General features: G+C 52.2%; 1 protein-coding gene across 9 annotated transcripts in view; it reads right to left on the bottom strand.

Moving 5' to 3' along the window:
• Positions 1-13,800, bottom strand: part of USP20 (ubiquitin specific peptidase 20) — a 46,531-nt gene that overhangs the window by 8,136 nt on the left and 24,595 nt on the right. For 7 of the 9 annotated variants that reach the window (XM_042245536.1, XM_027966303.2, XM_042245534.1 and 4 more), the window contains 9 exons: positions 11,938-12,403; positions 11,250-11,390; positions 10,794-10,903; positions 10,362-10,534; positions 9,633-9,727; positions 2,887-2,920; positions 2,663-2,708; positions 1,352-1,532; positions 1,147-1,273 (listed from right to left, as the gene is read on the bottom strand). In XM_042245536.1, coding sequence (XP_042101470.1) covers positions 1,147-1,273; positions 1,352-1,532; positions 2,663-2,708; positions 2,887-2,920; positions 9,633-9,727; positions 10,362-10,534; positions 10,794-10,903; positions 11,250-11,390; positions 11,938-12,403 — 1,373 coding nt within the window. The remainder of the gene's footprint in view (positions 1-1,146; positions 1,274-1,351; positions 1,533-2,662; positions 2,709-2,886; positions 2,921-9,632; positions 9,728-10,361; positions 10,535-10,793; positions 10,904-11,249; positions 11,391-11,937; positions 12,404-13,800) is intronic. The other 2 variants (XM_027966305.2, XM_042245537.1) reach the window with 1 other exon arrangement.

A 13,800-nucleotide genomic window follows, 5' to 3' on the forward strand; every position in this document is an offset into this window, starting at 1 on the left:
ATTTTTGCATTTCTTTTCCATGGGGATGGTCTTGATCCCTGTCTCCTGTACAATGTCATGAACCTCATTCCATAGTTCATCAGGCACTCTATCTATCAGATCTAGGCCCTTAAATCTATTTCTCAATTCCACTGTATAATCATACTCGTCTTATTATAATCATTATAATCATATTATAATCATAATCATCTCAGCACCCTCCATATCTCAGCACCCTCCACATCTCAGCACCCCTCCATATCTCAGGACTCTTCTGCATCTCAGCATCCCTCCTCCATCTCAGCACCCTTCCCTATCTCAGCACCCCTCATCTCAGCACCCCCCACATCTCAGCACCCTCGTCATCTCAGCACCCCTCATCTCAGAACCATCCTCATCTCAGAACCATCCTCATCTCAGTGCCCCTCCAAATCTCACCACCGTCCGCATCTCAGCACCCTCCACATCTCAGCACCCTCCCACCTCAGCACCCCACATCTCAGCACCCCTCCACATCTCAGCACCTCTCATCTCAGAAACCCCCTCATCTCAGCACCCTCCCATCTCAGCACCCTCCACATCTCAGCACCCTCCATATCTCAGCACCCTCCCACCTCAGCACCCCCCACATCTCAGCACCTCTCATCTCAGAACCCCCCTCATCTCAGCACCCTCCCATCTCAGCACCCCTCCTCATCTCAGCACCTTCCATATCTCAGCACCCTCCCATCTCAGAACCCTCCTCATCTCAGCACCTTCCATATCTCTGCACCCTCCTCATCTCAGCACCCTCCATATCTCAGCACCCTCCCATCTCAGCACCCTCCCATCTCAGCACCCCTCATCTCAGCACCCCCTTCATCTCAGCACCCTCCATATCTCAGCGCCCTCCACATCTCACAGGCCCCACCGCCGCTGCCAGAGTTCCAGCGTCATCACCTCCCACCAGGATCACTGCAGAAAACCCAACTCAGCTACATGGGTTTCCTGCTTTCCCGACAGCAGCCAGAGCAGCAGGCTCTCTTTAAAACCCCCAATCCTCACTCCTCCCCGGCCTAAAGCCCTCGCAGGCGCCCCCCCGCCCCCGGGTGAAGTCCCGCGGAGGCGGCGCAGGACGCTAGGCTCGCGGGTCGCTGGCAGGGCCCCGGCGCGCTGGCCGAACCGCACCTGTAGAAGAGCACGTAGGCCTCCGCGTTCTGCACCACCGTCTCGTGGACCTCGGTGACGTACTGGTCGTCGAACTCATACCACTGCCCGTTGATCACGTTCTGGCAGTAGGCGATGTAGTGGCCACCTGCGGCGGGAGACGCAGGCGGTGACGGAGCCCCCGGGGGACCGGGCGGGGTCGGGGCAGGGGTGGGCGCGGACTCACTGCCTGCCGTGCCGTGGTGGCAGATGACCGAGAGGAGGTCATAGGTGGTGATCTGGGACGTGCACTCCTTGGCGAGGAAGGGGCGCAGGTCAAGGCCCTCGAGGGGGAAGGACACGTGGCTGCTGATCTTGAAAGAGTACATGACCTCGTGCCTAAACCGTTTCAGGTGAATGCACAGGATCTGGGGGAGGTGGAGAGAGGTGCTGATCACTCGTGGGCTGGCCAGGGCCCCGTGACCCCAGGGCACCTGATGGGGGCCTTGAGCCAGGGCTCCGGGAACTGCCCCCCAGCCCACTGCATGACCCACTCAGGCCCTGCGGCCCAGATGACTAAAAGAAAGTGCCTACAGAGGTCTTGCAGAGGTCCGGACCAGCCAATGGTCCAGCTTTTGACTCTGTGTGAACACATTAAAGAACCATGCCTGGGGGTGTGCTGCCCACCCCAGCTGGGCACCCCCTGGGTGTCTGAGCAGCCTCCCTTTCTTCGACACACATTTTCAAGGATGGAAAATCCTTACTGACGACTTGTAACTTGGTTGTATTTTAGATTAACAGCCTTTATTAGAGCCATTAAAAAAAAAAAAAAGAACCATGGATGGGAGTGGGCCCAGGCCAGCTTCCAGTCCCCAGAGAAGGTTGGTGTGACTGAGCTGCACCACCAGGACTAGCCACTGGGATGGGCTGAACTCGAACACTCGGCTGGTCTGGACAAGAAGCTGTCACTGGCCCAGTGCACCAACCCCTCAAAGAACTCTAACCACCAGCTCTGTGGGTGTCGACTTGTAGAAGGCTTCTCCGCAAAGGATCCCCCCAGACTGGCTGAGCCAAGCCCAGCACCTGTGCCTTGGGCCACGCGCACCTCTCGTCGCAGCCACAAGCCTCGGCCAGGCCCGTTTCTGCCTCAGGGTTTCCACCACCAGTTCCTCCCGTGGTCTTACTCCACCAGACCAACACCTGCCTATGTCCGCAGGCCTCACTCAGACGCCACTTCCTCAGAAAGGCCTTCCCAGCAGCCCTGCCTCGGGCTCAGCCCAGAGGGTGAGCTCAGTGCCCCCACACCTGCCTCCTGCCCTCACAAGACGTGCTAAGGGATGAAAAAACTGGGCTCTGCGTTACACACTGAACGACGAGCCTCCCTGGCATCAGCCAGACCCTCCCAGGGCAGGGAGTTGGGGAGGATCTCTCAAGACTCAGCAGCAGAGTCTCCACAGGTCTCCTGGGTCTGGGAGGGAGTCAGGCACTGCCCTGCACAGCGCTGTGCACAGGGTGGAGAAGGCCTAGCAGGCAGAGGGGCGGGGAGCTGCCCACTCACCTCCGGCAACCGCAAGACCTTGCAGTACTTCACCCCGTTGCGAAGCCTGGGAGGAGAGAGCAGGGGACGTGAACGTCCTGAGAGGGGGCCAGGCGGAGGCAAGTGCCCCTCCCACCCCAGGCATGCTGTGCGGCTGAGTTCCCTGGGGAAGGCCAGAGGGAAGTGTGTGGACCACAGATGCAGACAGGAAGTTGAGGAGAAGCCTCCAGAATGCACACACTTACTTTTTACACCGTTCACAGCTGTACATGTTGTCACCTGGGCAGTAAAATAAAGAGACCAAGGTTAGAGAGGATGGGACATGGTGGAGAAGTGCACGTGATGACTTAGAAGTAGAACCACACCAAGCTGCCTGCAAGAGATCTGTGTTTTATCTTCAAGGACACACAGAGGCTGAAAGTGAAGGGATGGAAAAAAACATTCTGTGCAGTGGTAACCAAGAGAGAGCAGGAGTGGCTGCACTTATATCAGATAAAATACTTTCAGCCAAAATCAGTTACAAGAGACAAAGAGGGTCACTATACAGTGATAAAGGGGTCTACTCGTCAGGAGGATGTAACAACTACAAACAACACTGGAGCGCCTGAATACTGAAGGCACAGCTGAAGGGAGACACATACAGCAATTCAGTAACTGTTGGAAACTTTGACAGATCACCCAGACAGAAAATTAATAAAGGAACAGCAGACTCGAATAACACTACAGACCAAATGGACCTAACAGACACACACAGAACATTCCACCCAACAGCACCAGCATACCCGTTCTTCAGAAGTACACACACTCTCCAGAACAGATCATATGTTGGCTCACAAAGTAAAAAAGCCCAACTTATTTAAAGAAGTCCAAAATCATATCTAATATCTTTTCCAACCACAATGGTATGAAACTAAAAACCAGTAACAGGAGGAAACCTAAAAAATTCACAAATATCGGGAAATTAAACAACACATTCCTGAACAACTGATGGGTCAGAGAAGAAATCAAAAGGAAATCAGAAAGTATTCTGAGACAGAAATGTAGATACAACATGCTAGCACTTATGGGAGGCAACAAAAACAACTTTAAGAGGTATAACTTTATAGCAACAAATGCCTACAGTAAGCAAAAAAGAACGTTCCCAAACAATCTATTTTACACCTTAAGGAATCAGAAAAAGAACAAACTAAACCCAAAGTTAGCAGGAGAAAGGAGATCATAAAGATTAAAGCAGAAATAAATGAAACAAACTAGAAAGACAATAGGGAAAAAAGCCAATGAAACTGGTTTTTGGTTGTTGTTGTTTTTTTTTTCCAAAAAGAAAAAAATTAACAAATCTTTAGCCAGTTTAACCAACAAAAAAGAGAGAGGACTCAAACAAAATTATAAATGAAAGAAGAGACATACAACTGACACTGTAGAAATATAAAGGATCATAAGAGACTTTATATTAAAAAAAAAAGAGAGAGACTTTATATTGATGAACTATACACCAACAAATTGGACAACCTAGAAGAAATGGATGAATTTCTAGAAATATAAAACCTACCCAGGCTGAATTACGAGGAAACGGAAAACCTGAAAGGAAACTCCGCACAGCTTCCCGCGTGACCTGCCCGATGCACCTCTTCCCTCTGGCTTTTCCTAAGTCATATCCTTTTATATTAGTAATAAACCAGTCATCTAGTAATAAAATGCTTCTCTGAGCTCTGCAAGCTGCTCTAAGCTGCTCTAATTGAACCTTAGGAGGGGGTTGTTGGAACTCCCCATCTGCAGCCACTTGATCAGAAGCCCAGGTGACAACTTGCAGTTGTGACTGGCGTCTGAACTTGGGGAAGGGGAGGTCTTGTAGGACTGTCTCTAACCTTGGGCTCCGAGGATGTCTCTAAGCAGAAAATGCCGAAATCAAGTTAAATGGTAGGATACGACTCAGGAATACTGAGTTGTTCCCACACAATGACACGGATAAATGGAAAGATATCCTATGGTCATGGAGCAGGATGATAAATATTATTAAAATGTCCATACTACCCAAACCCATCTATAGATTCAATGCAATCCAATGACGTTGTTATAGATATAGAAAAAAGTCCTAAAATTCACATAAAACTATAAAAGATCCCAAATGAACAAAAGAATCTTGAGAAAGAACAAAGCTGGAGGCATCACATTTCCTGATTTCAAACTCTACTGCTTAAGTCCAGTTATCAGAACAGTATGGCACTGGCCTAAAAACAGACACATAGAATGATGAACAGAAGTGAGAGGCCAGAGGAAAACCCATGCATATATGGTCAACTAATATTTGACAAGGGTGCCAAAAGTTCTCAATGGGGAAAAGATAATCTTTTCAATAAACAGTGTTGGGAAAACTGGATATTCACATGCAAAAGAATGAAATTGTGCCCTATCTTACACCACTCACAAAAATAAACTCAAAATTAGTTAAAGACTTAAACGTAAGATCTGACACTATAATACTTCTGGAAGAAAACATAAGGAAAAAAACTTCATGGACATTTGGTCTTGGCAGAGATTTTTTTTGGCTACAACATCAAAAACGCAAGCAAGAAAAGCAAAAATAAACAAGTGGGCCTACATCAAACTAAAAAGCTTCTGCATAGCAAAAAAACAAGCAACAAAATGAGGAGGTGATCTACAGGATGGGAGAAAATATTTTATAAATCATATATCAGACTAGGGGTTAACATCCAAACTATATAAAGAATTCGTGCAAGTCAATAGCAAAACACAAACAGTACCACTTAGAAATGGGCAGAGGACCTAAATAGGATTTTTTCCAAAGAAGATATCAGATGGTCAACAGGTACATAAAAGATGCTCAGCATGACTAATCATCATGGAATGCTAATGAAAACCACAATGTGACGTCACCCCACACTTGTTAGAATAATTATCAAAAAGAAAGCTTTTCAATTTTTGAAACTTATTAATTTCTGGCTACATCACACGGCTTGTGGGATCTGAATTTCCCAACCAGGGACTGAACTCAGGCCCTCAGCAGTGAAAGCCTAGAGTCCTAACCAGTGGACCACCAGGGAAATCCCAGAAAGAGGTTTTTAAAAAAGACAAGAGAATACAATTTTTGGCAAGGATGTAGAGAAAAGAGAACCCTTGTGCCCTATTAGTGGGAATGTAAATCAGCACAGTTATTATGGAAGATGGCATAGTAGTTCCTCAAGAAAATAGAACTATTAATAGGACAATCATTCAGTTCAGTTCAGTCACTCAGTCTTGTCCAGCTCTTTGCAACCCCATGGACTGCAGAATGCCAGGCTTCCCTGACCATCACCAACTCCTGGAGCTTACTCAAACTCATGTCCATTGAGCCAGTGATGCCATCCAACCATTTCATCCTCTGTCGTCCCCTTCCCCTCCTGCCTTCAATCTTTCCCAGCATCAGGGTCTTTCCAATGAGTCAGTTCTTCCCATTAGGGGGCCAAAGTATTGGAGTTTCAGCTTCAGCATCAGTCCTTCCAATGAATATTCAGGACTGATCTCCTTTAGGATGGACTGGCTGGATCTCCTTGCAGTCCAAGGGACTCTTAAGAGTCTTCTCCAACACCACAGTTCAAAAGCATCAATTCTTTGGTGCTCAGCTTTCTTTATAGTCCAACTCTCACATCTATACATGACTACTGGAAAAACCACAGCTTTGACTAGAAGGACCCTTGTTGACAGAATGTCTCTGTTTTAATATGTTGTCTAGCTTGGAGAAGGCAATGGCACCCCACTCCAGTACTCTTGCCTGGAAAATCCCATGGATGGAGGAGCCTGGGGGGCTGCAGTCCCTGGGGTCGTGAAGAGTGGGGCACGACTGAGCGCCTTCACTTTCCCTTTTCACTTTCATGCATTGGAGAAGGAAATGGCAACCCACTCCAGTGTTCTTGCCTGGAGAATCCCAGGGACGGGGAAGCCTGGTGGGCTGCCATCTATGGGGTTGCACAGAGTCGGACACGACTGAAGCGACTTAGCAGCAGCAGCTTGGTCATAGCTTTTCTCCCAAGGAGCAAGTGTCTTTTAATTGCATGGCTGCAGTCACCATCTGCACTGATTTTGGAGCCCACGAAGAGAAAGTCTGTCACTGTTTCCATATCTGTTTGCTATGAAGTGATGGGACTGGATGCCATGATCTTAGTTTTCTGAATGTTGAGCTATAAGCCAACTTTTTCACTCTCCTCTTTCACTTTCATCAATTCAGTTCAGTTCAGTTGCTCAGCTGTGTCTGACTTTTGGCGACCCCATGAATCGCAGCACGCCAGGCCTCCCTGTCCATCACCAACTCCCAAAGTTCACTCAAACTCGTGTCTGTTGAGTCAGTGATGCCATCCAGCCATTTCATCCTCTGTCGTCCCCTTCTCCTCCTGACCCCAATCTCTCCTAGCATCAGGGTCTTTTCCAATGAGTCAACTCTTCGCATGAGGTGGCCAAAGTATTGGAGTTTCAGCTTTAACATCAGTCCTTCCAATGAACACCCAGGACTGATCTCCTTTAGAATGGACTGGTTGGATCTCCTTGCCATCCAAGGGACTCTCGAGAGTCTTCTCCAACACCACAGTTCAAAAGCATCAATTCTTCGGCGCTCAGCTTTCTTCACAGTCCAACTCTCACATCCATACGTGACCACTGGAAAAACCACAGCCTTGACTAGACGGACCTTTGTTGGCAAAGTAATGTCTCTGCTTTTGAATATGCTATCTAGGTTGGTCATAACTTTCCTTCCAAGGAGTAAGTGTCTATTAATTTCATGGCTGCAGTCACCATCTGCAGTGATTTTGGAGCCCCTAAAAGAAAGTCTGACACTGTTTCCACTGTTTCCCCATCTATTTGCCATGAATTGATGGGACCAGATGCCATGATCCTAGTTTTCTGAATGTTGAGCTTTAAGCCAACTTTTCCACTCTCCTCTTTCACTTTCATTAAGAAGGTTTTTAGTTCCTCTTCACTTTCTGCCATAAGGGTGGTGTCATCTGCATATCTGAGGTTATTGATATTTCTCCTGGCAATCTTGATTCCAGCTTGTGCTTCATCCAGCCCAGCGTTTCTCATGATGTACTCTGCATATACGTTAAATAAGCAGGGTGACAATATACAGCCTTGACGTACTCCTTTCCCTATTTGGAACCAGTCTGTTTGTTGTTCCATGTCCAGTTCTAACTGTTGCTTCTTGACCTGCTTAAAGATTTCTCAGAAGGCAGGTCAGGTGGTCTGGTATTCCCATCTCTTGAAGAATTTTCCACAGTTTGTTGTGATCCACACAAAGATTTTGGCATAGTCAATAAAGCAGAAGTAGGTGCTTTTCTGGAACTCAATTGCTTTCTCGATGATCCAGCGGATGTTGGCAATTTGATCTCTGGTTCCCCTGCCTTTTCTAAATCCAGCTTAAACATCTGGAAGTTCACGGTTCATGTACTGTTGAAGCCTGGCTTGGAGAATTTTGAGCAAGCCAGAATTTTGAGAATGATCAAATAACCAAGCAATCCCACTAATGGGTATATAACCAAAGGAAATACAATCACTGTCTCAAAGAGTTATCTGTGAATCCCTGTTCAGTTCACTTCAGTTCAGTCGCTCAGTCGTGTCCGACTCTTTGCAGCCCCATGCATCGCAGGACGCCAGGCCTCCCTGTCCATCACCAACTCCTGGAGTTCACTCAGACTCATGTCCATCGAGTCCGTGATGCATCCAGCCATCTCATCCTCGGTCGTCCCCTTCTCCTCCTGACCCCAATCCCTCCCAGCATCAGAGTCTTTTCCAATGAGTTAACTCTTCCCATGAGGTGGCCAAAGTACTGGAGCTTCAGCTTTAGCATCATTCCTTCCAAAAGAAATCCCAGGGCTGATCTCATTCAGAATGGACTGGTTGGATCTCCTTGCAGTCCAAGGGACTCTCAAGAGTCTTCTCCAACACCACAGTTCAAAAGCATCAATTCTTCGGCGCTCAGCCTTCTTCACAGTCCAACTCTCACATCCATACATGACCACAGGAAAAACCATAGCCTTGACTAGACTAGAATCCCTGTTCATTGCAGCATTATTCACAAGAGCCAAAAGGTGGAAGCAACCCAAGGGTCCACCGACAAGATGATGAATAAACAAAACATGGTCTATCCAAAATGATGGAATATTATTCGGCCTTAAAACAGCAAGGAAATTCTACACCTGCTACAATATGGATGAACCCTGAGGACGTTATGCTAAGAGACACAGGCCAGTTGCTAAAGGACAAACACTGTATGATTCAACTTGGATGGGGCAACTAGAATAGTCAAATTCAGAAAAACAGAAAGTAGGATGGTGGTTGCCCAGGGCTGGTGGAAGGGGAGACAGGGCACGGCTATTTAAGGGACAGAATTTCAGTTCCGCAAGATGAGAAGGTTCTGAAGATTGGTTGCACGACAATATGTATATAGTTAACACTACACTGAACTGAACACTTAAAAGTAGTCACGATGCTACATTTTATGTTATGTATATCTTAAGTGAAAGTCACTCAGTTGTATCTGACTCTTTGCAACCCCATGGACTGTATAGCCCATGAAATTCTGGCCAGATTACTGGAGTGGGTAGCCTTTCCCTTCTCCAGAAGGGAATACATATCTTACCAACTTAAAAATTAAAAGGAGTTTTCCCAAAGGTTAATGCGATGCCAGTCACTGAACAGAAAAACAGGAAGAAGACAGGAACAGGAAATTTCAAAATGGGAAATACAGTCAGTATTTTTTAAACGTCTGAGCTTATCAATAATCAAGGAAATGCAAAATTAAAGAACGCTATCCTATTTGTCCACCAAATAGGTAAAAAAACGAAAACAGGGGAACCCCTAAGAGCTCCAAGGTGGTGAGGCTGCGAGAGTGTGCAATCCCAGAGCCAGCCCAGCAGGCAGGTGTGAGACACTGAGTGCGTCCCGGAAACCTTGAACCGCATCCTGACCCAGCGCCCCCAGCCCCACTCCAGCCTGGTCCACTCACCCTTCAGCTCATCAGCAGCAAAGAAGGCAGCCAGGCAGTCTTCCAGGGTGACGACTGGCCCCCAAAACCAGCTAGGGGTACAGGATACCACGAACCTACAGAGACAGAAAGCGAGTATGGGGGCATGCTGCCAGGGTCTTGGCAAAAGTAAGACATGGGGGCCTGGGGGGCTGAGGTCTGTTTGGATCCAGAGAGGCAGCCTGGCCTGGTGCATGGACTTAGCTGAGGTCTGGAGCTGGAAACCTGGGACCACCAGCCAGTGTCCTTGCGAGGGTGACATCACCTCCCCGAGTCTTGCCTTCCCTATCTGTGAAGAGGCCCTGGCCACGCTGGCCTGTCTTCAGGGCAGAGCATAGGTTCCTGACATCAGGAGGGTAAAGCAGGCTTCGTGGAACACAGTGGAGGCTCCAGAAAGCCCACTGGCTCTCCCTGCAGGGCCAGGACCTCACTCAGCCACTGCCCTCCTTTCTAGCTGCCACCTGGTCACTCTCCCCCTCATTACTGCCCTCCAATCTATGGCCCTGTTCAAACCAGGCCACCTCAGTACCGCCACAGAACATGCTAACTCACGAGCATCCTTCAGTCTCAAGCCCCTTCCGAGCTACACCCTCATCCCTGTGAAAGCTGGTATTTTGCTGTTAAAGGTCTGTCAGCCCATCAGGCTGCCAGCTCCAGGAAGACCAGGTCAAGGGTGGTTATTTCTTCCAGCAGGCGGGGAGGTGGACCTACCGTCGGATATACTCCACAATAAAGGCAAGCCAGCCCTGGGCCGCATAGCTGTCCCCACAGGCGCCCGGCTTGGCTGGCACGTTCTGGTAGATGGCCGAGTGGAGTTTGGCCAGGTCCTCCTTGCCAGGAATGGGCAGTGACAGGTCCTGGAATGTCTCCACTGTGGTGGACACCTGGGGCGGGGGAAGGTTGAACGTCAACCTGGCTTTCCATCTGCCAGGGTTCTGCCCTGCCCAGACCAGGGGTCTGGACCCCAAACCCCAGCCGCCAAATGACAGGTGTGGGGCAGAGAGCCAGCTCCCCAGTCCTGGGACACGGGGAGCCCCAGGACCAGGGCCCACCTTTAGAGAGATGGGGGCGCAGAGCCAGTGCCCCAGCCCCAAGCTGAGTGGGAAGCCCTGTGTGTCGCTCCCCTCCCCACGTGGCACCCACCCGGTCACAGGTGAGACACTGCACGAGGCTGAGGACGGAGCCGTCGAAGATGTCCGAGATGACGCTGCGGTAGCTCTGCTCCTTCCGCCGCCGGCTGCTGGGGACCTGGGCTGGGGGCACCGCGTCCTGGGGCTAGACCTGGGACTAGGCCCGACCCGCCCGACCGCCTGCCCGGGGCCAGAGGCAGGCTCTGGGTGGTCACGCCTGTACGAGTCACGTGACCGGCTCCCACGCCACCTCCTGGGTCTGCGGGAGGCACCCCCCACTAGTGCCCCAACTAGTGTCCCAGCCACGTTAAGACGGCTCAGAGACACCACGTGAAGGACGCGCGGCACAGCCCGACAGAAAGCGCTTGCAAACCCAACACCGCCGCCAGGGGCGCAGCCTCCGGCCCCGGCCCCCCCGCCCCCGCCCGAGCTCCCCGCCTCCCTTTCCCACCCGCCCGCTCCTCCAAACCTTTCTTGAGCACGTAGGCCGGCCCCATCCTCACGGGGCTGGCACGATGAGGGCTGCTGGCCAGCTTGGTATGCCCCTCGTGGTGGTGGACGGGGCTGCAGGGCCGGGAGGTGCTGCGCATGTGCGCCTCGTTGTCTGGCTCTGGGGGTGGACAGAGCGAGGGGGACCGTGCTGGGCGGCTGAGCCAGCCCCCAGCCTGGTCAGGAAGACCTCCAGCGCCTCCAAAGGGCGCCAAGGCCTGAACCCACCACGTCTCCTCTGTCCTGAGCCCAGCCCACTCTCCAGCCCCTATATAGGACACGTGTCCACACACTTCCCATTCCTGCTGGGGGCTTGAACTCAGGGCAGGCTCTGACTCCTTCTCCACCAAGTGACATGCTATTCACCTGACTGCTCACCTAGAGGCCGAGTCTAGTGGGACAGCAGCCCCCTAGGGTAGTGTAAATCACTCAATCGTGTCCAACTCTTTGTGACCCCCACGGACTGTAGCCCGCCAGGCTCCTCTGTCCATGGGACTCTCCAAGCAAGGATACTGGAGTGGGTTGCCATTCCCTTCTCCAGGGAACCTTCTGGATCCAGGGATCAAACCCAGGTCTCCTGCACTGCAGGCAGATTCTTTCCCATCTAAGCCCCGCAGGGTAGGGCTGGGGGCCAACAGGGCCGCGGTGCCCCCGCGGCTGGCTGGTACCTGGCGTCCGGCAGGTACCTGGCGTCCGGCAGGGACTGGTGGACCGCGGGGAGGGTGGCTGCGTCTCCGGGGGCTGCTGCTCCAGGGCGGCCATGGCGGTGTCCACGTCGGCGTCCTCGTCCACCTGCTCCGAGTTGGTGCGCTGCTGGCCCCACGAGAACTTGCGGTCCTTCATGCGCTCCTTCTCAGAGATGGCACGGCCCGCCTCGTCTGCCAGCAGCAGTTCCGCCTCGGCCTGGGAGCCTCCCCCGCTGCGCCCCTGCCCGTCGCCCTCACCGCGGTCGCTGCTGGAGTCGCAGGACAGGAACTCATCCTCTGAGGGGCTCCGGTCACCCTCCCGCTTCTCATCTGTGTCGCTCGAGTCTGAGTCCCGCGCCTCAGTCAGCGCCGCTGCTGTGGCCACCACGGGCTCTTTGAGTTCCTCGTGCAGCTGGTCCATCAGGCAGCGCAAGAATTCCTGGGTGTCCTGGAATTCCAGGGTGGCCTCAGCATGGGCACCCCTCCCCGGCAGGGCCCACCTGACCCCCTTCTACTGCTGCTGCTGCTAAGTCGCTTCAGTCGTGTCCGACCCTACGACCCCGTAGACGGCAGCCCACCAGGCTCCTCCGTCCCTGGGATTCTCCAGGCAAGAATACCAGAGTGGGTTGCCATTTCCTTCTCCAATGCATGCATGCATACTGAGTCGCTTCAGTCGTGTCCGACTCTGGGCGACCCTATGGGCAGCAGCACACCAGGCTCCTCTGTCCACGGGATCCTCTAGGCAAGAACACTGGAGAGGGTTGCCATTGCCTTCTCCACCCCTTCTACCGAGGACACAAAGGCTGGGCGGCCAGCCGACCTCTCCCAGGTCTCGAGCTCTGAAGGGGCAGAGTGGATGTGGTGACCCAGGTCTGCCCGTCTCCAGGCTCCTGCTTTCCAGCCCTGCTTCTGACTCAGCACGGGAGACAGCAGATGTAAGCGTTCAGCCATGAAAGTCTCCTTGCTCCCAAAAGGAGGGGAAGTGAGTGTGAGCACGGAGCTGAGTGGGACACAGGTGACGCTGTGGGGGGGTATGCATGTGAGCACCCCGCTGAATTTTTTGGGTAGTAATGGCAGCCGGCAGGCCAGGCCACCAACAATCTTAACCCATCTCTGGCGCTCTCTGTTCCTCTGGCCCTTCACCAGCCCCGGTGCCCATGCCTTCCCGGGACTTGTGGCAGGAGGGACAGGCATCCCACAGGCCTGGGCACGACTCAGTGGCCAGGACAGGAAGTGGGCAGAACAGAGCTGCCACTGCAGGCTGGCTGGGCCTCTGATCCCGGCAGTGCTGCCGTGACCCTGATGACTCTGTGACGAGGTCGCAAGCCCAGGGGGAGCCAGGGCAGCGAGGCCTCTGGCACAGCCTTGCCCAGTGGCTCAGGCAGGGGCAGTGCACACAGGAGGTGCTTCAGAAGATCAGAAGATGATGGAGCAGGCCGCAGGCAGCTGGGGGCCCCTGGTGCCTGTGTGGGGCCACTGGGTTCAAAGTCCAGCCCTGTCCCTCACAGTCCCTGACCTGGATGTCAGAAGCAGCCCCTAGGGCCCCGCTCCCACCCCCACGAGGCGGCAACTAAGCAATGGCCAGAGACAGCCGCACACCCAAAGCCTCAGGTCGCCGACGTGGAGAGAGGGGCCTTGGTTTCTCAGTTCTAGCTGAGGGAGGGGCTGGCTCTGGGTAGATTTCATCAACAGAATGTCAAACAGGTTCAGCCCCGGCTGCACGTCCAGCAGCGAAAACCCCATCTGCGGTAGGACCTGAACGGTCAGCTCGGGGCAGCAAGCTGCATTCTGCTTCACCGTGGGTCCATGATTTTATGCTGTAGAAAGATATCACTGATTCCAGAA

The sequence above is a fragment of the Ovis aries genome, chromosome 3 (assembly GCF_016772045.2).
Source record: "Ovis aries strain OAR_USU_Benz2616 breed Rambouillet chromosome 3, ARS-UI_Ramb_v3.0, whole genome shotgun sequence".
NCBI classification, from domain to species: domain Eukaryota; kingdom Metazoa; phylum Chordata; class Mammalia; order Artiodactyla; family Bovidae; genus Ovis; species Ovis aries.